Source organism: Perissodus microlepis, chromosome 2, assembly GCF_051167445.1.
Source record: "Perissodus microlepis isolate ML-2025 ecotype Zambia chromosome 2, ASM5116744v1, whole genome shotgun sequence".
Taxonomy (NCBI): Eukaryota; Metazoa; Chordata; class Actinopteri; order Cichliformes; family Cichlidae; genus Perissodus; species Perissodus microlepis.
In genome coordinates, this window is record NC_140462.1 from 4,409,357 (window position 1) to 4,437,118 (window position 27,762).

At 43.0% G+C, this 27,762-nt stretch overlaps 1 protein-coding gene across 1 annotated transcript in view; it reads right to left on the minus strand.

Annotated features, from left to right (window-relative positions):
- tenm1 (teneurin transmembrane protein 1) overlaps window positions 1-27,762 on the minus strand; it is a 190,295-nt gene that overhangs the window by 10,596 nt on the left and 151,937 nt on the right. Inside the window, exons 23-31 of the mRNA XM_084941232.1 lie at window positions 16,360-16,514; window positions 13,534-13,617; window positions 12,853-13,047; window positions 7,898-7,985; window positions 6,149-6,345; window positions 4,233-4,546; window positions 3,413-3,585; window positions 1,543-1,787; window positions 550-843 (exon numbers count right to left, since the gene is read on the minus strand). Of these exons, the coding sequence (XP_084797358.1) occupies window positions 550-843; window positions 1,543-1,787; window positions 3,413-3,585; window positions 4,233-4,546; window positions 6,149-6,345; window positions 7,898-7,985; window positions 12,853-13,047; window positions 13,534-13,617; window positions 16,360-16,514 (1,745 nt within the window). The remainder of the gene's footprint in view (window positions 1-549; window positions 844-1,542; window positions 1,788-3,412; window positions 3,586-4,232; window positions 4,547-6,148; window positions 6,346-7,897; window positions 7,986-12,852; window positions 13,048-13,533; window positions 13,618-16,359; window positions 16,515-27,762) is intronic.

The following is a 27,762-nucleotide window of genomic DNA, read 5'->3' on the forward strand; positions in this document are numbered from 1 at the left end:
GTTTACTGCAAAGACTTTACTGCTGTTTTATTTTGAGAAAATCTATTTGCCGAACCTTGAAACATGCTGGAGTTATGCAATCGATCAGAAAGAACACACCGTCTGCCTTTACATCTCTTGACTGTGCGCGCTGTTGCAGTCGTGAAGACACAAGGCCAAGTTTAAAAGGTCTGCCCAACCATTAAACGTATGGCAGATCTAATATTCGCTCTGCAAACTGATGTTCATAACCTAAATGGAAAGCCCCTCAAACTGAGGGAAACACATTAAAAAGATGCTTGGTAATATAGCACCTGTTACTGATTTTAATATGCTTTCACTTCTTTACTTTCGTTTCCCACAACTGAGGCGCTTTTTTTTGGTTTGCCTTTAATCTCAGCGCCGGTTTCGGATAGCTGCACCAAGAAGGAAACGTAAGTGGAGAAGATGTGTTAGATTTCTGCAAGCAGCAAAGGCAAGAAGAAAACGGCGACAGGAGCCCTGAAAACAAATCTCAGCAGGACCTCATCACAAGCTGTCTGTCACGTTCGCTTCAAACTTTCTACTCACTCTGTCTGCGTACGTGTAGCTCCAGATCTTGCCGTTGACCCAGGCTCTGGACGTCACCCTGTCACTCTCGTACTCCAGCCGCTCGGACCATTCTCCGCGGTGGATGGCTGAAAGCAGTCCTCCACCTGAATAACTGATGTTTACTTCAGTGTATTTGCTGCTGGGTGACCACACGACAGGCCGGCCCAGCTGGTCATACTGAATGTGGAGGGTGAACTTCCTGTGGTCATCGTATATCTTCCCAACTCTGGTGCTTTGATCAAAGTCTATGGACAGCAGGTTCCTGTTATGTGCCTGGAAAGCAAAGCAGTTAAATGTCAGCTAGTGGCAAGAACACAAACAGAAGCTTTTTTTTAACAGCATTAAAATCTTCGTAAATGGTGATTGAAGTCGCAGACGTGCAAATATATGAATGAAGTGGCATGTCTGAGAGCAGCAAAGATTTCATTAGTCCAGATGAATTAATTGTGACATTTCCAGCAAACCCTGGTCTGCATTTATAAACAATAAGCTGCCTGGCGAACAAGTGAGAGAACTGTTTCCCGGGGAATGCTAATTAATTGCTGCACGTAACATAAATGCCCTTTTCTCAGGAAATCTCCTGTTTGTGCTTTCATCGCCACTGCAGAGGTGTTGCAGCCTGTGCGTGTGGAAAGTACAGCTAACAGGTTACGAGTCATTTGACCTATTATCACCTCCGCTGACATCATCAATCGCTCAAAATCTACCGGATTGCGCAACTCTTAGCGCTTAAAAGTGACACTTTTTGTCCCCCTGGTTAAATGTCAAATTGCACAGCTTAACCCCGCGTACTCCTAAAATGTTGCCGGGCTGCTTATTTGATCCATTCATATGGGATTCTGAGATATTCGACTAGTTGCGTGCATTCTCTTGTTAATTCCCAATGCCTTTGTGCAGCACTGATTCCGCAGGATTGTGTTTTATATATTATCACAGTTGGCGTAATAACAGGCTGATGATTTAGTGTTTTACCCTGAGCCTGCGTTCGTAAGTGCTGTAGTTAGTCTTGCTCTGCTCCTTCCTCTGCCTCCACTCTATCAGGCTCGGGGCGTGGTCTCCAGGCAAGCTGATGTTGCAGCGGCTGGCCGTGGGACTGACTCCACCCCCGACGCCCCCCAGGATGAGGGGCTCGGTGCTTAGCGACAGCTCCATCCCGCTGGCCAGCGTCACCAGAAACGACCCGTCGGCGCTGACTCTGTACGAGCTCTGAGAGTGATCTGGAGTGGGAAAGTGCAAGCGTAAGTGTGAATTGTGGGGATGTGGAAGGGGGGGAGGGTGGGTGTCGAGGGTCGACCGTTTGTCGTGGGTGGGTCAGACACACACACAAAAAAACCACAAGTGCACAGAGATGCAAATATGCAACAACAGATGAGAAAAAAGAAGTGTGAAGAAAACATTAGTCAGTGTATGTCAAAAAGAAAAGAAAAAAAATCAGCCTTGAGAGGAAATCTGTGAGAAGCGGGCTGCATGAATGCGATGTCTGGCTCTTTGTGTGTGCGTTTTATTTGAATTAATTGCTTAAATCACTGTGCTGAGTGTTTTTTAAAGCTCTCTGCAACATTAGCATTGTACTGCATCAGCTATTACATCTTTAGAAAGGAGGAACGCAGGAGACAGATAATGAGAGAGTGAGAGAGAGGGGGGGCAATGAAAGGAGAAAGAGAGGACAGAGAGAGAAAGAAGGAGAGGAAGGTGGGGTATAGCAGCTTTTCACACATTGCAAAGCATTCTCAGAAACTGCTCTTTCATTTCTGCCCTGCTCAGAGTTAGGCTTCCACACACTTTCACACATGCCAAGATGGCTTTGTCTCATGTTTAAAACACAATTAATACAAAAATTTAGAAAAAGAGGGGTGAAAATAACCATAAAACTATATTTTAACCATAAAGCTTAACGCGGCTAATAAACCGGATAGTAACTTCTATTCCCTCCGCCGCCGTAAAAAAACCTATTCTGTACATATGGTTATTGTTGCCTCAGAGGCAGGCGAGGACACGGTGAAATTGTGGGTGGCGGAGAAAGAGGTGGTGCTTGAAAAATAGTGGGTCATTTCAACTTTTTTCCCTGGCAGCTCTGTCACACTGTAGCGTGGCGTACATGCATGTGTTTGTGCGCGCGCGTGTGACTGAGCGCGTGCGAGTTGGCGCAGATTTTCCCTCCCTGCAGTCCTGTCAGTGTGACAACTGCAAGAAAGCAATTAAAGGGATGACATGAGAAGAAACTGCTCCCATGAGTGGCTTCTTCACTCCACTCTCATTTTCTCCTCTTCTCATCTCTGCCCTCTTTTCCATTTTTTTTCTGCTTTGCCCCAGCAGTTGTTAGGGCATTTCACGAGTCAGTCAAATGTAGCATGTTTTGTGTAAATAAACAGCACTTTTTCTCCCCCCCGCTGCCCATTCATCCGGTTATGTAAAGAGGTCGCACCAGATCTGTATGTGAAATTATTTATAGAAGCGGATAAATGCTTACTTAAAGCTGTGAATCTCCAGCGATGAAGAATGAGAGAAACGCAGGTCAGAGTTTCTGACTTAAACCAGAATAACAGCCACGTTTGCCGGCATAAATGTTTAAACATCGCTGTAACCTTACACCCTGCCCTCTACAGAGTATGTGGTGTATGGTTTAGTGCCTCTTCACATGACTCATAAATAGCCTTGTGGCAAGTTGCTGGTAATAGAAGCTGAGGGTAGATGAATGGTTCGGAAGCTTTAATCTTTTCTCTGTATCAACCAGTAAATACATAAAACCAATACACCTGTGGCTGCGATGCATAAACAGTCTGAATAATGAGCTGTGAGGAATTTAAAAGGCAAAAGCGCAGAACTCATTGTGATGCTGCACCTTGTCTGAACATGTAGATGGTGTCGCTGGCAGACAAGTTTGTGCTGGTGACAAAGTTCTCACGGTTGGACGCTTCAACCTCCACCCGAGACCAGCGCTCCAGGTTGCCATGGAAACCGCTCACCTCCGCCGTCGGTAAGGTGATGTTGGTCACTCGACCCTCGCTGTTGTACCTTGGAGAATAAACACAAAGGCAATAAGCAAACAAATACACACAGACGCGCGCACACACATGCACAAACACGCGCAGAAATCCATCGCTCGCAGGCAAATGAACACAGCCAAGCCCGCAAAAAGCACGCAGGCACACATATGCATGCTCCCGTGCGCTAGCATGAGCTCGCAGTGAGTGTCAACTATGATTTATATGTGTAATTATCCAGCTGTGGAATCTGAGACAGAGACCGGCTAGGCAGTGGTGAATAATTCAGACAGATGTGTTTTTCTGCCTGTACTATATGTGCAATACTAAACACGCGTGTGTTCAAAGAGTTGCAGCAGACGTCCTTCACCTAATCAGTCACTTTAAGCAAAGACTAAAAAGAAGAAAGAAAAAAAAAGTCACACCACCCAATCCCACCCCAGGCCTTCTCCAGCTTTGTTGATGCAGAAGTGACCACCAGATGGCACTCATATTTCATACCCCTAACGTAAACCTTGTCATGTGAATACACATTCATGCAATGCAGTGTTAGCTCAAACATTCAGAGTCAAGCAACAAAGCGAGAACAGGAAGGAAGGAGAAGAGAGAAAGAGCGGGGACAGACAAAAAGAAGATCGCAATAAGCAGATAAGCTTTATAAATAAACCGCAAACTCACTCATACACAGTGGTCCAACTGTTCTCATCACTTTTGGTTGCTAGGAGACCTGTGTTGCCATGGTAAGTGATGTGGGCGATGTCGTGGCCTTGGGCAGACACCTTCCTCAGCGTGCCACTGTTGCTAAGGGACAGCCAGTACACCTGTCCGCCAGGTAGAGCCAGCCAGAGAGGCACTCCGTGAGCATCCCTCCTCACCTGGAGGCTGCGGCCGTCGCGGCTCATCATCCCCGACAACTGGCCGTCTGTGCCGTAAGAGAAGTTGTACAGGTAGTGACCTGTGATCAGGTGTTTGGTGTACAGGTGGGAACCATTCTATCAGAGGGAGAGAGAGACACTGTTGAGGATTCAGCTTCTGCAAATGACAAAACCTGTAAATTTAGAAACTATTAGGTACTCTGTACTCTCAGACTAGTGATTTGCTAATTTTGTTGCATCAATAAAACAAAATGATTCCAAAAACAATGAAGTATATATAAACAGAAAGGTACACACACATTAACCATAACTACTGTAAATTATGGGGTTTATTTCTTTAAATTATATATTTAAAGATGAAGAAACACGTTCATTTTAGAGCTTAGAATATGTAATGAATAACTGTTGTCTGTATGAAATTTTAAAATCATTTTTTGATTTTTTTTTTCTTTTTTTTTTTCTCTCTTTCTCTTTCTTTCTTCTTTGTTTATATATAGAATGTTAACAACAAATACTTATATAAACAATTATCTTGTAGAGTTGAAATGGACACTGTTGATATTGTCTTATGCTGTTGTTATTACTGCTATCTCCATTATTAGGAAACAGTAGACCAGAATTAATTCTCAAAAGTAAAATTGATAAAGTTACTACTATACAATGGAAGCAAACTTCATTGATATTTTCATAGCTAAAATATAAATAATATATGGAGAGGATGTAATGACCATGATGGTGATGACTGTGATACTCAACGGTGGTAACAAAGACTGTATTACTGATGCTTAATATTTACACTACTGTATGTTGTAATTATGACAATGTGATAATTTTATAATTGTAATTGTATGTCACAAATATTTAAATGTACTGCGTAACTACAAAATTTAAAACTCAGATAAGATTGTAGGGGTGGGAGTTAAAAAGCTTGTCTTCATCCCACTCCTTTTCGAGCTAAACTTGTTTTTTTTTTTTTTTTATTGTGTGTGTAATTGTATATTACAATTGTACATTACAATAACTTTATTATTATTCGGTTGCTCGAATAAAGATATTCATTCATTCAAATAAGAGTTTTATTTTCTCAGGCAAAATGAACCGTTTTGTTTATTAAATGATCAGAAATAACAGGAAATGCTAGATTTCTGCAACATAAGGCAATAGGCTCACTATCTTGTGTGCATCGATCATGCTTACTGTCGTGCTTAGTAACCCACAAAAGCCCACTCTGAGCCAGTAAACACCCTGATTGGATTAGGCTAACCTAGCTAACATTATTTGATCATTCAATCATTCAAAGCTATTAGAACGAGACTTGGAAGTGAGGAATATTATTTTTGTGAAATGCAATCCAAAATCATCCCAAGTTATTAAAGTTTAGCCAGTTTACCGCATTTATTCTTTATTTTTCTCTAAATGGGTCATATTAGAAAGCTAATGCTAGCTTTGTTAGCTGGTTCAGTTAGCTACCTTCCTAACAGGCCCAACTAGCAGTTACTGTGTGTCAATTATTAATAACTAATTATCTCAGACTAATTTCTGTGTACAAATGAGCTTGCGTGGCTTAATCCGTTTTAATTTAGCAATGTGCAAATCCAAGTAAACACTTGAGTTAGTCAGTCTGTTAAATGTGCTAATAAATTATGAATTAAAAAGACAATTTGCTGGTATCCAAATATTTTACATGCAAATACACACATTAGGCATTGTGATAAGAACCTGGCTAAAGAGATAGAGCTCCTGGTCCAGAGGTGAGCTGATTTCCACCAGTCCGGCTGGGCTGGGCTGGGGCTGGTTGGGGCTTACAGCTCTGATCCGGATATTGCCCAGATCAGCAATATACAGGGTGCCATTGGGAGCCACTGCCAGAGAGGACGGGGCTTTGAGACGAGCGTCACGGGCGTAGCCTCCGTCTCCTGATAGGAAAAACGGGAACTCGTCATTTTGGTAAGGACAGGAAAAGCTCTTTATCAACAAAATAGCATAATTCAAAGCAGCATCAGTTCTAACCACACTGAGAAATACAATTCGTTCTCCAGCGAAAGCGAGAAGTCACAACCAGTCCACACGCAGGTTGGCAAAATACGAGGATCCCATGGTGCCGCTTAAGCGGTTATCAGTTTGGCTCAGGACGTGGACCTATTGGGATATGGTAACTTCCCAGTGGAGTGGATATGACCACCTTGATAGTGACCTCGGTCTTATCAGACGGTGGTAGTAGGCGACTGAATGCATCCAGATGTCTTTGGTTGCACAGCAGGATAACAGCTGGGTGAAGCTCTTTAGATGTTGTCAGCAGTAGGCCTGGGGCCTCTGATGGGTCTGTGCAGACAGCAGGGTGGCAGTTTATCTCGCGACAGCATGCGCATTATGTGTGTATGCTTTTGTGGGCGACCGCGCGCGGGCTCGCATCCGTTAGTATCGGCGGGTGTGCGCTCGCATACGTGTCCGCGTTCAAACACACTGTGTGAGTGTTTACGGCGAAGGGATGGAAACGGAAAGCCTCTGAAGAGAGTAATCATCTGTTAACAGCGAGACATGATTGAAAATATGCAAAGTACAACTCAAGGAATAGGGATGGTTACAGCCCATTGGCTTGTGGCATGGGAGAGACACTTCCCTCCATTTTGAATAGAAAAGAGACTGATTTTTATGAGCAGAATTAAATGATAAAATCACATCCGCTGACACTTACAATGAAAGCACGGCCTAACTGTCAAAAGAACATCTGCTTATTTGTTGGGTCCTTTTCCTCTTCCTTTTATTGCATTTCAGGTGCCCAACCATGATACAGCAACCAGTTAAAACATTTGGCGTGTGGAAGTGAGCATTTTCTTTCACCAGCTGTAATTTGAATGGATTTGAAAGGTTTCTCCTGAGCTGGTTGCTACTGAATTTAGCTGGAGGTCTCCACAAAGAAGAAGCCTTCCTATGAATACAAATATAAATACATCGACCCACACACACACAAGCATCCACTTTCTGTTTAGCCAACACACAAACGCTCACAGTCAAGTCGTTCTCTTAATTCTCCAGCCTGATGTTATAGGCGGTCTTTTCTTTCCTGGGTATTGTCATCATTTATATAAAAGTCATTGTCACATTTTTTCGAAGTCGAAGCGGCTCTTCCTAGACACTAAGATTCCAGCTGACTTTAATAAGTCGGGGAGGGAAAGTGCTAATCAAATTATTGTCCAGCAGGGACGCACGGGGCAGCCAGATTTACCCACTCAATATCAAGATATACAGACTAAATCAAATCCTCCGAGCTTCACAATGCTCCAGTTTTTGTTTCCTCTAAAAATACTTCTGAAGCAGGCCGAGTATGATGCCACCAGAATTAATTCTCAAATGCTTTTGCATGTTTTGTAGCGCTCTAATCCTATTAAGCATAATCTAATACGTTCACATTACTTAATCCTGCACTCCTCACATAACAAGTGTGCGTATGTGTGCCTGGTGACCCACCAGAGAAGCAGTCGCAGTTGGGGTCTATCTTGCAATCGCAGTCCGTGGGGGCTCCGGAGATAATCGATATCTCGCCGTTGGTTGACACCTGTGGAGTTTTCAAAAAGCGACATGTCACAACGTGCTGCAGGAGGCCACTGTTAAACAGAAGGTAATGTTCCACAACAGCCTTTGTAATGTCTCATCTCTCTGGCAAATAAGATAATGATGGCATTTCATATAAAAACCTGCGCTGAGTTACAATATCGCTTTGCGTGTATCCGCTGTTCCTTTAGCCAAAAACATCACCGATGATATCTTTGGTGCCTCTCCGTGAAGTTTAGACAAACAAAGGCATTATGCATCTTCGATGTATGACACTATTCCCTTGCTGACTGATTGACAGATCTTTGGAACATTAAGTCTCGCTCTCCAAACAAATTAAGCTGATTGTCCTGATGGGGAGGTGAGCTGCAAATGGAGGTGAAAACTGTTGCAACAACAGCTTGATTTTGATTAATCTTGGGAGGCCGATGCTGCTTAACTAGCCCGAGAGGACCGTGCATTGTTGGAAGATAATTGTCGAAGATGATATGTTTGATGAAGACTTGCTTTTATCAACTTTATGATTCCACAGGGAAAGTTTATCTGAGGTGTTTATTATAAAGCCGTTCCCTACTGCAGCTCGTTTGTTTGCATTGCCAAATCCAGAAAACCCCATGTTTCCAGTGTCTGGGAAAAAAAACAAGTAAATTAGCACAATTCCCGCAAAACTACTTTCCAAAATCTCTATTCATCCTGGCATCTGAGAGTAGAGAAAACCTTACTCCTAATTTTAGGTTTAGAAGCAGAATTTCATCACCTTGACCTATAAAATACTCGAATCTAAGGTTTTTCGGATCAGGACATAATAAAAGCAGGTAGATACAACCACAGATGAATAACACAATATATTATGTCAGTGTTAATTTAAGCCAAATTTAGAAGCAGCGAGTGAGGAAACAGTACACGTTTACGCACAGCTTCAATAAGAATTAGAGGGTAAGTAGCAGCCATGTGCTGCTAATCAAATTCACTTTGTTCATTTATCAGCAAGTGTGAGCACCTCTATGAAAGCAGAAGCTTTGGCAGTTTGCTGGTCTGGAGGAAGAACAACCCGTTGCTTCCCATCAATCAGATAGAAAGAGTCACAAAGGGAAAACATTCAAGACAGCTGCTAATCTTCACAAGAGTGGAAGTCCCAGCAAATTCACCCTAAGGTCAGTCTATGCATTGCTCAGAGAAACCGTAAAAACACCCAAAACCTACATCTTAGAGTCCACAGACCTAAATCAGCAAGCTAAATGTTAAAGTTCATGACAGCACAATTAGAAATAGACTGAAAAAGTATGGATGGATGTCAGGGGAGACCCTCTTCTCTCTAAAAATAAGATGGCAGCATGATTCATATTTGAAAAGCTGCATCTGAACGAACCGCAAGACTTCTGAAACAACGTCCTTTGGACAATAAAGAACAAAGTGGAGCTGTTTGTCCACGATGCACAGCGCAGATTTAGCAAAAACCGAACATATAAGCACAAACACCTCATATCAACCGTCAAGCACGGTGGTGGAGGGGTGATGATTTGAGCTCGTCTTGCACCTTGCAATGGTTGAGCCCAAAGTAGAGTGCCAACGTATTCTAGAGGCCATCTGTCTGACACCTAAAGCCTGGCAGTAATTGGGTAAAGCATCAGAACGATGATCAAAAGCACAACAGAAACACTGACAAAGAAAAGAACCAAAGCGTTGCCTTGGCCCAGTCAAAGTCTACACCTCAAACTGACTGAAATACTGTGGCAGGCTCTTAAGAGAGCTGTGCACAAACGAACCACAAACCTCAATGAACTGAAGCGACGCTGTAAAGACGCGAGAGCCAAAATTCCTTCACAACGAAACGAGAGACTGATAAGGTCATCGAGAAAACGGTTAACTCCATTTATTACTGCCACAGGCGGTTTTACAGGGTACTGAATGATGGGGTGTGTTTAGGTTTTTCACACACTGCTTCTGCATTTTGACTTTCGGTAAACAAACAGTGACATGGTGAAACAGATCATGTGCTGTTCTTCATCTCAGCCTTCTCAGAACAAGATGATGTTTTATGTCGTGCTTATTATGTTCTGATATGTAAGGTGTAATTCGTTTCGCCATGCAAACTGTTCTAATCACACAGGGAAAAAACAGCTTGTTTCCTCTTATCAGTACAACAAATGCTTCATCTTTAAACATATGCCCAATAAACAGAAAATAAAAAGTTGTTGCAAATTGCCCTTAATTTAAAGCAGATAAAGACGGGCACAACGGAGCAAATGTGGCATGTAATGAGTTTGATTGTAATGCTCCAGTGTGATATAACGAATAACACAGCAACTTATGCAAGATAAAAATTTAAAAAGCACATATTGGTTATGCATGTGTGGTCCTGGATGTCCTGGCCAAATGTTCTGAGTCTATGTGATGGGAAGACGTGCCTGGACCGTGAGCGCAGACCGCAGGCGGTGCCAAGTCATCGCCTAAATACTTAGTATGAAGGCCAAGGCACGTACACATTTAATAGAGCTTATTACACTAAAAAAAGACTTGCTGGCTAAACAGTACAAGCTGGTGCGAACCATTGAAAGTGAAACCGAGCACTTAATTCACGCATGAAGTGTTCTGTATTTCATTTGTCCTGCATCACATTGTATTTGCCTGGCTGTTCTTTATTTTTTAATGCACTGATTGATTGCACATCACAAACTGCTGAGATAATCCCAACTCGTCATCACACACATCTAAACAAATCATCATTAATTTTACTTTACGGCTCGTTGTTACAAAGCGGTGTCATTCACTGTCAGTCTGGCACCTGTTGCTGAATAGGGTGGAAACCTTAACAAACATGGATGGATCCATTCCTGTCTGAGTCCAACTGAGACGCTTGATAAATAGGAGCCTAAAAATGCCAAACATAAAATAGGTGTGACAAACGCAGTGAAAAAAAAAGGTCTTTTCATTGCCCTTTGCAACATGGCTGGTCGGTACCCAATAAAAAGGCATTTGAGGTATTATATGTTCCTGTCTGCCTCCACATGGACCCAGCGTGTTGCTGCACACCACAAAGGTGCTATTGATTGAGTCCAGCAGGCACTACCTTTGTGCTGTTGGTTCCAAAATGCTGCAGTGCTGTGGCAACATGCTGCTACCTAATGGAGCAAATGGACAGAAAAAAAGTAATATACTATATATACTTTTTTTGTCTCTAAAACTGAAACCGTACTTCTTGATTATTTTTTGAATGCCTCTGATTTTGAGCATCTACGTCCTAGACACAGACTTGACACACTACCTTGCTGCGTAGCATCTGTTAGGCAAACAACCTGTTCACAGTGGGACTCATGATGCAACAAGTGTGAAGGTAAATTAGTGTCATAAGGCCAGATGGATTGCCAGTGTCAGCTCTAGCTGAGCTGTTTCTTTTTTCCTGTGGTTATTTTCATCAGAGACGTGGAAAACGTTCATGCGAAGAGACAAGAGGCATGCATTGCAATGTCAGGGTAATATGGAGGAATATACACTGCTCAAAAACATGAGATAAAGCCTGGATCTACACTAATATGGACTGGTTAATGTGTTAGGAATGAAAAGATGTCACATCCTTTGATGGAAATGAAAATGCTCAACCTACAGAGGGGCTGAATTCAAAGACACGTGAAAATCAAAGTGAAAAAATGATGTTGCATGCTAGTCCATTTTGCTTACATTTCAAATGGTTCTAGTTTGTAGCTTGTATGACCCCACGTGCTTGTATGCATGCCTGACAACATCAGGGCACCTAATGAAACGATGGATGGTGTCCTGGGGGATCTCGTCTCATATCTGGGCCGGGGCATCACCGAGCTCCTCGACAGTCTGAGGTGCAGTGTCAGATGGACTAAAACATAATATCCCAGAGGTGCTCTACTCGATTTAGGTCAGGCGAGCAAGGGGGTCATTCAATGGTATCAATTCCTTCAGCCTCCAGGAACTGCCTGAATACTCTTGCCACATGAGGCCATTGTTGTGCACCAGGAGGATCGCAAGACTCACTGCACCAGTGCAGGGTCTGATAGTAGGTCCTAGGATTTCATTCTGACACCTAATGGCAGTGAGGATGCCAATGCCTAGCCTGTAGAGGTCTGTAGAGACCCTTACATGTCTGTCAGGGTGAAGCTGTTCTCATCTGTGAAAAGCACAGACCACCAGTGGTGGACCAGCCAATCCTGGTACTCAATGGCAAATGCCAGTCAGGGTCCAAGGTGCTGGACTGTGAGCACAGGGCTCACTAAAGGACCAAGTCTGTTTCTGATGTTTTGGTCAGAGACATTCACACCAGTGGCCTTCTGGAGGTCATTTTTCATCCCGTTCCTCTTTGCACAGAGGAGCAGATTTGGGTCTTGCTGACATGTTGAGGACCTTCTACAGCCCTGACCAGCTCTCCTGAAATCTCCTCTATGGTCTTGATGCTATGCTGGGAGCCACAGCAAACCTATTGATGTGTCATCCTGGAGGAATATGAGCAGCGACACTGACACTAGCCAAATACAAACGTAGTGAAAAAAAGCCAGAAAAGATGAGAAGGGAAAAAATGTCAGTGGCCTCCACCTCTAAAAGTATTTCTGATTTGGAGGTTGTCTCATTGTTGCTCCTCTAGTGCACCTGTTGTTAATTTCATCAACACTAAAGCAGCTGAAACTGATTAACAACCCCCTCGGCTACTTAACTGACCAGATCAATGTCCCAGAAGTTTAATCATCTTGATGCTCTACTGATTACAAAGTGTTCCTTTCATTTTTTGAGCAGTATATTAACACTCTGGATAAGTATGGTCTTTTGCAAATTCAGTATAAATTTGCAACATGAGAACTGCGATGAATGCATCATTAACAGGTGCCCTCAAAAGTATTTTTAGTGACCTGCTGGATGCGGTTGATTCGCCTCTCATCAGTCTCAGCAATGTACAGCGTGCCCAGGTGGGACAGGGCGATGGCCTTAGCTGCCTCCAGGGTGGCGCGCACAGCCGCCCGGCTCACCAAGTGATGGTCAATACCTGGAACCTGGCAGTGGATGGGACGTCCTGCTACAATCCGCACCTGCAGACTTTCTGACACCTAAGGAAATACACCACAACGTATTATCTGTTATAAAAGAGAGAGGCACAATACAGACACTTACATCAATTCAACAGAGTCAGCCACTCTGTTGAATTGCTTTGGTTTTGATCCGGTGTATCAAACATCGCCTGCCTCATCTCCTGACTCATTACTTTTGAACATGCTCAAACAGGCAATTCATTAATTTTGGAGAAAAAAGCTGAGTGACATTTTCTTAAAAACAACTCCTGCAGAGACCTGCGATAGCATGTTATTTTTTTTAACAAGGTGCTTTTTTTGCTTTCTTTTATGTTAGCAGCCTCACTCACTCTAAATTCACCTAAAGTGACAGCACTGCAATTTGTGAAAAATATTTTATTACCCTCTCTTCCACTGCTACATATAGTCCCAATGTCTCATAAGAAAGCAGAAGAATGAATGAGAAGCAGGCGTATATTTCCCTCTCTTGCAAGCCTCTGCTTTGTTTCGTGCGTATTTCTCTACCTGCAGGACGATGTTGTTGTCGAGAATGTACAGGGAGTTGTCCAGTGGGTTAATGGCCAGGTCTGTTGGCCACTCCAGCCGCACCTGAGGAATGACAAACACTTATTGTATATTTCTGTCAAGAAAAAAAAAGCGAGAACAAAAGAGCAAAGAAGTCCTTGGTGGCAGCTGCCCACAAGAGTCAGTTACAGGTGATACAAATAACATCTCCTTAATAACATAGTATTAGGCCTCCTGACCCTCCCTGCTCATGCAAAGGTCAGTAGCGGGCAGGGAGCCTTCCCTGTGTTTATTCAAGACTCACACTGGCTCGCTTCGGCACTGTTCCAAATGTCATCCAATAACCGTGATCGCTGCCTACTCAAATAGCACACCCTGTCCGCTAACACTGTGGGGGTCAAAGGCAGGCAAACCTACACCAGCGCACAGCCACCCACATGACTGTCCATCTCACTTGCACGCAGGCGCCCGCTGCAGAGACGACGCGGTGCGTCTGAAGGATGAGGTGATTGATGACTCCGAGGACGGATTGGTAAATAAATGGATCATGTTAAATTGCCACTGACATGTCCAATTATAGGCCCTGTCAAATGAGAGACTAGAAGGTTGACTCTGAAATTCCATTTTTAAAGATAGAGAGATTCATCAAGCAGGACTCACGGTGTCCCATGCATCAAATCCCTGCTGCACACGATATTGAACTTTGCTGTGACGGCAGGCAATTGCGTCGAGAAGCTGACCTGCACACAGAGCTGAAATCCAAATTTATTTTTAAAGTTCTTTGTGGTTTTCATTTGTATATATTAAGAGAGCTTCAGCTTGCATTTCCACATCTCTTACACAGAAAGCCAATATTATTACCAGAGATTTGAGCAATGCAGTATCTCTGCTTATAAGCACCAATGGTAGGAGATTGATTTAGAGTGTTGCTATGATACACTGCTCACCATACGTACTGATGAGAGACGAGTACTGCAGGAAAAAAAGTCTTATCAAAAAAAGGTACAAGGTACAAAATTTATTTATTTATTTTATTTTAGAGTATCCAGTTGCTAAAAACATTGGGAGATGTTGTAAAGTGTAGATACAGTAGATACAGCAGTAGCATCACCTCTCTTTGTTTGGAGATCAGTTGCTGCAGTTTTGAAAGCAAAGTGTTTACCTATTTCTTGCTGAATATAGGATTTCACTTGCTGAACAGTCTGTGGCCTTAGAATACTCAAATTTCCACTTGGGTGTTGGATTTAACACTGCAGGCACTCTAGTCTAGCACCTGGATTTCTTTAATGCACTGTTGTTGTAATGTCATTACTATGACAGCATACATTGCTTCAAAACCTGCTGCCCCTATGTTATGTGCACTGGTCTGTACAATGATAATCATTGGAGGAACCCTCGCTTCTTTAGAATTCCAGATTCTGATTGGTCACATCAGTGGATGTCGAATCATGGAGGCAGCAACAAAAACTGTTCCTGAGCTGTGAATTCGTCTCCCAAATCACATTTGTGTTTTTTAGCGTACTGTTTTTTTTCAACTGAAAATATTTGAGATAAACATTTTCAACACCTCCCCTTCTTTTTCAATTATTTATTGAATTATGTTATTTTGAAACTATTGAACTACACAGAACTACACTGAAAACTGTCTTTTGTGCTTGTGGCTGAAATACAAAAAAAGCCTCATATTCAGATGTTGTCCTGTGTGCAGAGAAAGCCTGTTTATGCTTTTTTTTTTTTGTCCAGAAAAGAGAGGCTTTGAGGCTTTCTCTTATTTGGCCTGACATTACTGTGAGCAGCGTGACAGTGTGAGGCAGAGCCTGAAAGCAGGTGTCACAGGGCTAAAGCGGGAGACACCCTTGAGGATGTCAAAACTGCACTTTGGAGTACTTGACTATACCTGAAACCAGCTGGAGAGATAACATTGTTAGGCCTTATTTGACACCATCAAGTTCTTTTTGGTTTAAAACACACAGTGACGTAGCTCTGTGTACTGATCCCCTTCCCGTTTTTTGTAATCAACACAATAAAACCCATTCATTACAGACAGCTAACATTAGCGAGGCACAGCTGTGTAGGTGAGTGGCAGATGACTCTGCAGTGCTGGAATAGCATTAACATAAAGGACAAGGAAGAGCAATCATTTCCAGTATTAATAATCTGTATCCTTGCAGATTTAGTGAGCTAAACTATCAAACTGAGAAGTTCAGAAATGATAGCCTAGCTTGGTAGCTTGTACTTTCAGGAGAAAGCTAAGTTGAATGTAGACAAACTGCTACAACAGCCAAGACATGATGAGCAAAGATGACACATTGAGGTCACACATTGTTTTTTTGTTATGTTTTTTAATTCAACGAAGAATGAATTTGACATGATCTGAACAATGACTAACAAACAACGAGAAGAGCCAGGAGGCAGCACGGGCCCCTTTAACGACACATAATATCCCCTCTGGGAATTCACCTGGCTTGAACATTGATATTCACACACACATACACAGGCGCTCACATCCCTATGTGTGGGCAGAGATCCCTCTATAGAGCCAGTAGCTCATCTATAATTCATCCTTTGCTCTAATAGGCCTGATATAAGTTAGCAGTGTGATCTGAAGGCTGCCAGAGCAAACCTATGCAGTCTTTGGTCTCTCCTTCACACACACAAGCACACATACCTTGAAGAAATGATAAAGGTTCTCAGTAGAAGAAGCTTTGCAGTGTACACTGCTGTTTAATAAGCAGGCTTATTTTTCTAGAGATTATTAAAACAACAGCATTCACAGCAAATCTGCTTTCTGCTGGTCATCGAAACTCTGCCGCATTATTAACTCACCTGGCCGATGTCCATGCGTGAATCGCAGCTTAGCGGCTGCGTCGACATCAGTCCGTTTGAACCAATCACAGTGGAGAGCAAACCCCTCTCATTAATCTTCTGAATGGTGGTGCCATCAACGAAGTAGACAACTCCTCTTTTATCCACAGCAATACCTAGGCGGGTGAGAGAGAGACAGAATGAGCTTTTTGAGATGACAGAAAGAAGCGAGCGGGGGGTGAGAGAATGAAAAGGGAAAACGAGAAAACCTAAAGGAGAGAAAGGAAGAGGGGAGATGAGTAAGGGGAGAGAAGTAGAGTGGAGAGAGGAGAGGGCTTGGGAGAGGCATCCAACTCAGTTAGACATTCAGCTCAGCAAGTGGCTGTCTTATCAAAGGCACTGCACCACAGAAATGTAATTATATTTCCATTCCAGAGCCCACTAAAGGGATTAGAACAATGCAACTGGAGGAAGAAGTTATTTGTCACATTAGATGTGAGCAGGGTGCCGCAGTGAACTTTTGACATTTGATGCTTCGGCAAATGTGCTTTATAAATGAGCATCCACACTTCAAACACACGTGCGCATGCCCGCATGTGCATACATGCGCACTTGTATTTGCAGAGTGCTCTGGGACACAAGCTTTGCCAGCGCCGTCTGCTATTACCAGCATATACTTGAACTCTCCTTGCAGTGGAGTTCTGCAGCAGAGAAAGGAAAAGAGGTCCAGGTATTAAAGGTCAGGGCAGCCTATGAATCATCTGTTATGGATGAGGAGCAACCTTCATCCCCGCCTCATCTTCATACCGAGAATAGGCCTTTGATTCAATAATACTCCACTACTCAGCCCTCACCTCTTACTACACCAATCTCACTCGATTGCTTTCACTTAGCATCTGTGACAATAAGCCATTTTTTAGCATTTCTACCTGCCATCTCCAGCGCTTGTGTGCCATTTAAGAATGATTTTTATTTTTTATTCTGCATCATTAAGTCACAACATGTTTATGCGCTGTGTATATAATTTCATCTCACACTGGCCTCCAAGGACTTCATGGAGACAAAACCTACTTATTGCATTTCCAATCAATGACAGAACTAAACGGTTTAAATATAGTAGACTATAAAACAGTAGAAAGCATTAAATAGCATGACAACATAGAGTCTTAACATTTCATCTCTTTAACCACATAAGGGTATAGAAAAAATGGAGTCATTGGCTGAATCCAAGTTCATAGTTGACTCAGCTCTCTTTTTTCCCCATAAGGGAAATATCTGACTTTTTAGCAGATAAATGTTATGTGTAAACCTCCTAGTTGCTAACTTTGTCCTTTATTGCTGTCTCACTTTGAATATTACCACTAGTATATTTCCATGAAGTACACTATGTAACTACTGTGTAATTTTACTAGGTAAAAGAACGAGTAATTACTAGCAGCGTGCTGTAATTTCGACACTGTTGTGACCAATCTAACACGGCAAATTCTGCACTTAATGGAACTGAGTGCTGCAAAACTTTATCCTCTGACAACATATTTATTATGAAATAGTGATGATGACATTTTAACATAAATAAATACCAAATAACGGCACAACACATGAAATGACCCAGACACACTACAGTAGAAACAGGACTGTTTTTATGTTCGGCAACCGACTGCAAGTGTGCAACACCCTGAACCTCTGGGCGACACTTTTGAACGCATGACCTGGTTGCAGCCTGACTCAGGATGTCAATTTCTGAATGTCTGTGACGCAACTCCTTGGAATAGGGGAACTGACTCAGGTAATTGCCAACTGGTTGTATTCTGATTATATTCCCATATGAAAGCTAGCTATGCCATTTTGTAGTTAAATCTCTGCAGCAACTATGTCACTATTTATGGATACGTTTCTGATTTTCTGTTTGATGTTCTGGCTGGACTCTGAAAGTAAGTAGTTCATGTGAATTTCTGTGTATGCAGATGACATTTTTGCAATATTGTTTTCACAGTTAATCAGCACATTATCACAAACAGTCATGGCCAACATGTCCCCGTTCATTTGCAAACTAATAGGAGACTGATGGCAGACTGATTCTGCCTGATTGTTGTTTTATCAGCGTCTTGATGCATCAGAGTTGGTTTGAAGACAGCCACTGACTGTGAATGGTCACAAGCGTCGTCCCTGTCCTTAAAGGGAAAAACAAAGTTCACAACAATTCTGTTTGTGCTGAGGTCTCCACCCACTGTTTTACCTGCTATGACTGTAGCGTGACATCAATGCCACAAAAAATGCTGCTGTAAGCTAATTAGCTAGCACTGGCATCACATATTCTTCATCTGATGACTGATAATTGGACCTTCTAGCCAAGATGGTGACCCCTGAATATGAAGGTAAAGCAGCATGTTGTACATAACGACTTCTCAGAGCTCTATCCATTGCCTGTTCGAGCCAGAAATGATGAGTGTAGTTGTGAACCAAAACATTAAAAAGTTGCAAAGTCATACGATAAACAAAATATGCTAAAACACACTGTGGAGCTGAGGGGAAGAGTGGAGCAGTAATAGTTATGTGTGGCTTCCTTACTAAAAGTGACCCCTTTGACAGGAACACAGAGTCACTGAATCATTTCTTTCATATCTAAAGAATATTGATTAGTTCAGCTTTAAAATGTCAGAACACAGTGGAAATTTCCTGGAACAGAAGATAATTGTTTCAAGTTGTTTTTTTGTTGTTGTTTTGTTTTTAAGATTTAATGGACTCACTGAGACATTCAGCTTATCGTGATTAAATTGGGCAGTGGAGTGAAATCATCAGTATGCAGTACAACTACTCCCCCATCATTCAGTCATCTTTTCTAGTTCTGTCAGTCTTTCTCCTTCCAAACTCTGTCACGCTGGATTATTTCGAGATGTGCCTCTGTTCACTCTGAGAGCCCAGGATAAAAATCATTACTGCCCTTTCCCCGGGTAGCTCTAATGTCTCATCCTCCTTGACATACAATAGCTTTCTTTACACATGCTTTGTGTTCGACGCGCGCACACGCACGTAGACGCGCACTAAAAAAAGTGATGCACTGCCGCCGCAACTAGATTCACAAATGTCCTCAGACCGAGCAACCCTGGACTGACCCGGTGAGTCATAAATCGCGCAGGTGGAGTGGTGGTGGAAAAGGGAGGTGGGCAAAGGGGGAGGGCCAGGGTCAGTGTGTTTCCTCCGGGGGCCAGAAGGTGAACTGCAGAGCTCTCCCTCCTGGCCCCTTCATCATTTCTCTGACACAGACAGATTACAGCACCCACACAGCCTCAGCCCTCCTCGTCAACACCTTTCCACTCCTCGTCTTGCATTTCCCCAGCTCTCCATCCTCCCTAACCTGATCTTCCCCCCTCTTCTCCTCTCTTCTTTTTTCTTGTCCTTTGCTTTCTGTTTGCTGTCGCACTCTCTGTGTCTTGCCCTGTATCTCGCAGGTGTTAATCAAATCACTGACCTCTGGCGCTTGGATAATGTTTAGGATCTGTTTTTTTTTTTCATCTTCTCTCTATTCAGCCCATTTTTTATTCTTCCATCTCTTCCTCTTGGCCTTGCCATTCTTCCTCCTGTCACCTGCTATTATGCAAGAGGGACGTCTCAACCCACAGTGCAGTCTGAGCCCACTTAGGCCTGAAATTTGGCACCTTCTCCCTGCTGTAACACCATCCTCGTATTCCTCCTACTTTCCTTTCACTTTCCCATCCATTCCTCCTCCTAGCGCTTTCTCGCTAAACCTGTCCCTGATCTTAGAGCTCATAAATCCTGCACAAGGACATGACGAGTCAGCCAGGACTCTCTCTCAATACTGATTTCTGTTCTCTCCCTCTGTCCCTGGATATTATTCTTTCTTTGCCCGCCTTGGTCTCACAGACTTCCAGCCTAAATTCCCACTTTCCACTAGTTTTTTCCCTGTATTATGACATCCTTATTACGCATACTCGGGATCGGCATATCACATATTTATACAAACAGGTTCTAAATAGATGCCAAACTACCATTAACAGTAAACAAAGTCTTATTCATTCACACACAAGTACGAAAATAAAGAAATATTGCTGTTATTGCTCGACATTGGTGACAGGATTTACACCAGTTTATGTGTTATTTAAAAGCATTTTGCCGTATTTATTGAAAAGGTGGTAGATTAGTCCACATTCTCCTTGTCAGGGACTGGATTTCCTGCTGTCTTTTATAAAGCTGTGTGCTGCTTTAAGGGAATTTACAGCCCCGCCGTATAGCCAATGGATACTCAGAAGACATCAAAAGATTTACTGTTTCTCCCTGGGTGAACCTGGCACTCTGATACTCATGTTTAGAAGCTGGCAGACACACCGGTGGAGAAGTAATTGAGATAAATCTCAACTCCACGGGGAAATGGACATTTGGCTAAAGTTGGGACAGGATTTTATCATCAAAGAAAAGTGAATTAGACTGAGTTGCGGTGACCTTGGAAAAAACAGAGGGAAGAGGGAGCGGAGGGAAGGGGAGGATGATACAGTGACGCTATTCACATGCAGCTCAGATTTAAGGAGAAAATGCAGCCAAAGAGGGGGGGAAAAGACAGACAGTGCCAAAAGAGGTGGGGAAGAGAAGAAAGGGTGGTAATAAGACAGAGGTCGTGATGAGAAATTGTTCCAATTAACCATTACAGTCCAATCACTCTCAATCAAAGAATCTCTTTGTTCTGTGTCCTTGTCAAAAGAATATCAGTTCTAACGGCCCCCTGTGGCACTGCAGTACAATCCAATCTGATTAATGCCTTGAAGAGAGGGGTCTTAGAGAACATCAGTGTTGATTACAGCTATTTGAAGAGAGGATGCCACCAGGAGTTCTCTGAGCAAAGAGCGAGGGAGAGGTGAGGAAAGGTGTAAGGTGAGAAAGACGATGTGTAATACGGTCATTAGAACACAAGTTGTGGATTATATATCTTATTTAGTAGCACTAGGAGACAACACTACAGGCTTACAGTAACATCAGGATGTGGTGTGTGTGTGTGTGTGTGTTTGTGTAAGTATGTGGTGCACAGACCTGAGCACTCGAGAGCACAGGAAGTCAGCCTTATGGTGCTATTCAAGTTTTCCTTAACAGTACTTTCACCTTTCAAACATTGACAGCAAAGCTGCCAAAAGAGGTGCTGCTATAGACGAAAGAGAGAAGAAACGTAAAATCGCACACACATCAGTGTCTGCCAGTCTGGTAAAGCAGCACGTACGTGTACAGAAGAAACACAATGTAAAGGGATGTGGTAAACAGGAGAAGAAAGCATAATTTGCACAGTTTCGTTTATATATGAAAACTGACGCACCCACACAATCACAGCACAACACACGGGGGAGAGGAACACACACACGCACACACACACACACACACACACCCACACAGGGTGCCAGCAGCCCGAGGTGTAAGCCATTCAATCTGCCCTCCCGTATCCCCCAGGCCCAGTGAGTGTTAATGACATGGACTGACATATTATTACAACATCTACAGTAAATGATGCGAGCTGGAGCTGATTATGGCCCGTGGCACTTCTGTACAAAGTAACTGTATGTGACTGACAACTGAATGCAGAGCGATAGACAGTTTCACCTGCACGACTGGCCCAAGCGAGGCACACTGGCCATAAATAAAGTCAACCACATTAGCTGGGGAAAGCCTGCAGGGTTCACTAACTGCTGCAGTCCAATTGTGAGTGAAGCTGAATAACACACTGTCTCAGAGTCTTTAGCTTGCTGTGTGGTTTGCACCTCACCTTCACCATTTCTCCTTGAAAACACACAACGCTGCCGGTACGTAAAAGTGTGAATGTGTGCACATGTTCGCGGCAGCTTGTGGGTGTGTGAGTGTTTGTGTGCGCGCAATGCATGCAATGAAGAAGCTAGGCGGAAAAGATAAGGCTTGGCAGTTAATCACATTGTGCATATGCAAATATAGAGCGGGTAAATCAGAGCGTCTGCAGATACACACACGCACACACAACTTTCATCAAGACACTAGGGTCGCCCATGTGCACTAAAGGAGGGAAAATAAACCGCCTCATTCAATTTCAGAATTGTGAAACGCCTCTGTGCACTCTGTGGTATAGGTGTGAGTCCAAATGTGTTCATTTCACACAATGTTTGATTGCACACCTGTGCAAAGAAGAAAAAGTCGTGCTTTACACATTTTGCCAGTGCTGCAATCAGTCCCCGATCCTGCACCTTCTGCAGCAAACGGCTCTATAATCTATGACATGCTCATCTCCTAACTGCTGTGCTATAGTTGCTCCTATTTCCCCAATCAAACACGTTCTATCGATCAATACCAAATAGCAGAGGCGTGTATTTCTTGTGGATCTTTGGTAAGTAGAAATAATTCATGCTTCTTGTAATTAATTATTCATTGAAGCCCCACAGAACAGACAGTGGCTTAGTAATTAAGTCTGAATCAGACACTGTGGCTCATCTAATTACCAACCACTATAAGTTTGTTAACATATTAACCCGCATTAATTAATTATTGATAGCGTTCTCCTTTATTTTGAGCTGGTATAGTTCCCAACTACACATGTATGGCGAGGCGAGGAATTCTCGCACGCAGAGAACTGAAAGGAGATTTTGAATTAGTTGCATGCTAATATTCATGCAAATAAACATTTTTTCCCTTTTCTTTTTCAGAAAAATATGCGATTCGGTGGTAATTGCCTTGTTTGATAGCAAAAGAGAGATCCAAAGCAATCACAGAAGCGGCAGACAAACTCAATTATAAAAAGCAATTGAAATGCTTTGGACTAGAAAGCTCCATGAAAGGCTGAGGGATTTGGGATCTGTGCGAGTGTCTTGCAGATTATGTCGCACTGTTTAGAACATCAAACAAAACACAAGAAGGTCTATCAATAGGCGCTCTTTTACCAAACACGCCATTGTGGCAATATTGCACAATGCCATTAAAATGGCAACAACAAAAAAGAAAAAACAGCAACAAAAAACAGGAAGTGGGATCAAATGGGAGGAACAAATGTTCTGACATCTGAAAAAAAGGAAACGGAAGAGCGGCAGAAAACTACTATAGAGTGCAAATCTATGCAGCTTCCACCCAAACAAAGTATCCCACGTACAAAGACATCCCAGTGTCCTAGCCAGAGGCAGCACCAGTGTAGTCTGTATCACAGCCATCTAAGATTTTGCCTCATCGTTTTCCCAAACAACTGTGTGAGCACATCCTCGGGTTGAGATGTGACAAATGGACTCTTGGAGAGCTGCAGGTGATAATAGTGCCCAGGTGTGAACAATTACTGGCTCTGTTTTTCCACCCCTTTAACAGCTGCTGACCCCCACTGTCACACAGGGAGATTCAGCTAAACTGCTATGTGCAAATATATCCGCTACCATCGCTCCGCTTGTTCATCTTTCTGCCCAGTACGTCTAAAGAACTGACTGGCTAACAGCAAGCACGAGTTTACTATCTCTCCCCTCTCATCAGAACTCCCTCCATCCCCGTGACCGAGACAAATGCGTCCATCTGTGTGTATTGCCCGTATTTTGGGCTTTCACCTCAAGTAAATGCAATTTATTCCTCCGCGGTAGCAAAGCTCCACTCCTCCTGTCAGTGTGCCAAGCTCCCAGTGGAGGTTGACAGGCCAGCTGCCAGCAGTGGCCATCCCGACCAGTTAAAGGGACACGCGTGTCACATTTTCCATGATCACGCTGACGTTGTCAGCCTGACATACCTTTAACGAGGCTTCCATAACTAACTGCCTGTCCCTTCAGAATCGGAAACACAGACGGTCCGGCGACCAGCGACCTGTCAATCAAAAACGAGCATATACAAGTTTGCTGACTGGCACACATGTTGCACCTTTGGCTCAAAGGCTCAGCCCTTGGCCTTAAGCCTGCATGTCTTATTGACTCTGCGCTTCATTACACACACAGTGAGCTTCAGTAATCTCTCCGAAGCTACTCTACACACTCCGACTACAAACAAGGTAGCTGTCAGTCTCTATAGCGTACCACCTATTTATTGCTTGAATAGGAGGCATTGTAAAGGCAGAGCCTTGTTGTTAGTATATAATCGTACTTTCTTTTGTCCTGTGTATACCTTGACAGCAGACAAGTTCCTCTCAGAATATCAGTTTTCCGCTGACCCTGACCTTATCAGGATGTAGCACGAATAATTTTTGAAAGCAGTCCCTGTTCTTCCAAGTAATCCCAGATAAGCCTGATTCATCTATCTGATTCAGCTAAAAAATAAAGTTCAACTGACCATCCCTCTACTACCATTAGATGAATTCCATCTCATGTTTTAATGCAAAGGTGTGGCTCTTAGATCTGAGTCTGAGGACTACCAGGTCTCTGAAACCCTGAGTCAATGGGTCAGCAAAAAAGTTTGCTAGAAATGTTAAAGGTGTAATGTGTCACTGTCGGGGACCATTTATGGCAATAAATTAAATATATTGTGTGGAATGCTCTATTCTATGTGTTAGTCAACAACTAAATCCAACCGATTTTACAACAAACTGCCAAAAGTATTCACCCACCCATCCAAATGGGTGGGTGAATCCACAACCACTTCCATGGTCACAGGTGTATAAAATCATGCAGAGCGCTTCTACAAACATTTGTGAACGAACGGGTCGCTCTCAGGAGCTGAGTGAATTCCAGGATGGTACCGTGATAGGATGCCACCTGTGCACCAGGCATGAAATTTCCTCACTACTAAATATTCCACAGTCAACTGCTAATGGTATTATAACATAGTGGGAGTAATTGGGAACAACAGCAACTCATCTAGGCCACATAAATCACAGAGTGGGGTCAGCAGATGCTGAGGCTCATAGTGCTCAGAAGTCGAAAACTTTCTGCAGAGTCAGTCACTATAGCCCTTCAAACTTCACGATACCTTCAGATTAGCTCAAGATCATTGAGCTTCATAGAATGGGTTTCCATGGCCGAGCAGCTGCAACATCACCAAGCATCATGCTCCAAGCACCATGCTCCAAGCACCATGCTCCAAGCACCAATCAATCAATCAATCAATCAAAGCTTTATTCGCCACATGCAGGTTGCCCTGCAGTGAAATGGGACCCCCCGACCTTACACACACAACACAGACATTACATGGGGATACAAGTCGGAGATCGGTAGCGTTACAGAAAAACACTGAAATGTACACTACAATGGGAAAGTACAAGAGGAAAAAAAGAGACCTCTACTCATGCTGTGCTTCCATGGTAGGACAGCATGAGAACAGGAAACAAAAAAACTCCTCTGCACAAAAAGCACATAAATGTCCACAGCACAACATTATGAAAGACATGACAAGCCACAGGATTGGGTGGGGGGTGAGGAGTAATCCGAAGCGAACACAGCAGCCGCCCTGCACAGCGCTACCATTCCAGCGCGGCACATAGACCCGCCGTGTTCCCCCGCAGGAAACAAGCATCATGCTTCCAACTTTGTGGGAACAGTTTGGGGATGGCCCCTTCCTGTTCCAACATGACTGCTCACTAGTGCACAAAGCAAGATCAAGACAAACATAGATGAGTGAGTTTGGTGTAGAAGAACTTGACTGGCCTGCACAGAGTCCTGACCTCAGCCTGACACAACACCTTTGGGATGAATTAGAGCAACAACTGCGAGCCAGGGCATCTCTTCCAACATCAAATGAGCTTCTGGGAAAATGGTCAAAAAAATCCCATAAACACTCCTAAAACTTGCATAAAATCTTCCCAGAAGAGCTGAAGCTGTTATAGATGCAAAGGGTGGGCCAACATTATACTAAACCCTATAGATTAAGAATGGGATCCCACTCAAGTCCTTATGTGTGTGACGACAGAGGAGTGAATACTTTCGGTAACATAGCGTATTTTTGTTGGGATTATGAGGTGTTTTGAATATATTCTCCCCTGTAAGGGCTTTCTGAAGCTCCAAAATGTTTTTGGCACACTATGAATTAAAGTACCTGACTGAAAAATTTAAAAATCTTCCAAAGGGTTTATAATAAAAATCAGAATATTAAATCAGAATTAGCACCTGTCAAGAAACCCAAGGTCACTTTACATACAAAATCCATCTGCATTTATTGTAAGGCAGCAAAGTAAGCTGTTTCAGTAAATGACTTTGTCCAATCATAATTTAAACAATCAGACTCATTTCACATTACTTGCTATTACTCATGCAGAATAACACATTGTGAATGCATGCATCTATTGAAAAGCGTTCTCTTTAGGACTGTACATATGGCCAGGAGAGGTCCAGGCGAATGTACTTTAGCCAATATAATAAACTGAAAAATCCACAGTTTGGAGTTTTGTTGAACTTATTTTTGTTGACTGACAGCTAAGTCCTCATTCTGTCTGAAAGGAGCTGAAAGGAGCTGTCTAATCAAACTCAAAGCATTCTTCACCAGAAAGTCTAGAACTGGTTGCAAGCCTCAGCCAGCCAGTCAGGCTGGAGTTAACATCCCTGTAAGTTTTACACATAAGGCTAATTCTGAACAAAACACAATGTTGAACCAACGAAAGCAGAAAATCCTCCAAATATGGATTTCTGCAGCTTCTAAAACATAAATGCTTTTATCTACAGTACAGGTTTTGCGGTGAACCCCTAAGATTACTAACGTCAGTCCAGTATCTGACAAAGTGAAATATGGTCACACTACGTGTTTCTGAGTGATGTTGGTGAGGAAGGGCCAGAAGAGTGTCTTTTCTCCATACGCTACAGAGTGAATTTGACCTTTCACCTTTGAAATCTGAACATCACTTCATCTTTCATGCCATCTGACATTTGTGTGAAATCCTGTCGTGATTAGCTAACAGTTATTGTCAACTATGTACTTTTTCTTAGGTCAGGGTGGCTTCTTTACACGTAAATACTTCTACCATATTAGAAGAATCCCGAAAAACTCACTTAAATTCCCTAAAGACGCACCAAAAATATCACTTTCATGAGAGCAGACAGACAAGGCCTTAAATGCAGCAGTTCTGGCCACAGCTGTCACCAGTGCAAAAGCATGAAAACATTGCTCAGATGCTTAAATGACATATGTCAACAATTCCTGACAAGCAACGTCTTTACCTCTCATAAATAATGACAACGCCAAAGTAGCGTGACCTTGTCACAAAGCCAGGATGCCCCCTGTGGGACTTGAATCCCAGAAAGACAAACCCAAACAGAAAGTTTGACATTTGTTTGACAGTGCAGAGCAGCGGCGTTCTCTTGACCACAGACAAACAGAACTTACAGTTTCTGAAAGTGGCAGTTTTACAGTTTCTAGATTACATTATTAACAGTTGTGTATTATTAGCAGTCCAGTGCAGTCCAAAGCACTTCAGCTCTTAGAACTGGTGCAAAACTGATTCCCACTTAAACTGATGACAACGTGTTGGTCACCAGTATCACCACATCAGCAGTTAAAGCCTATTTGAAAAGCACTGAC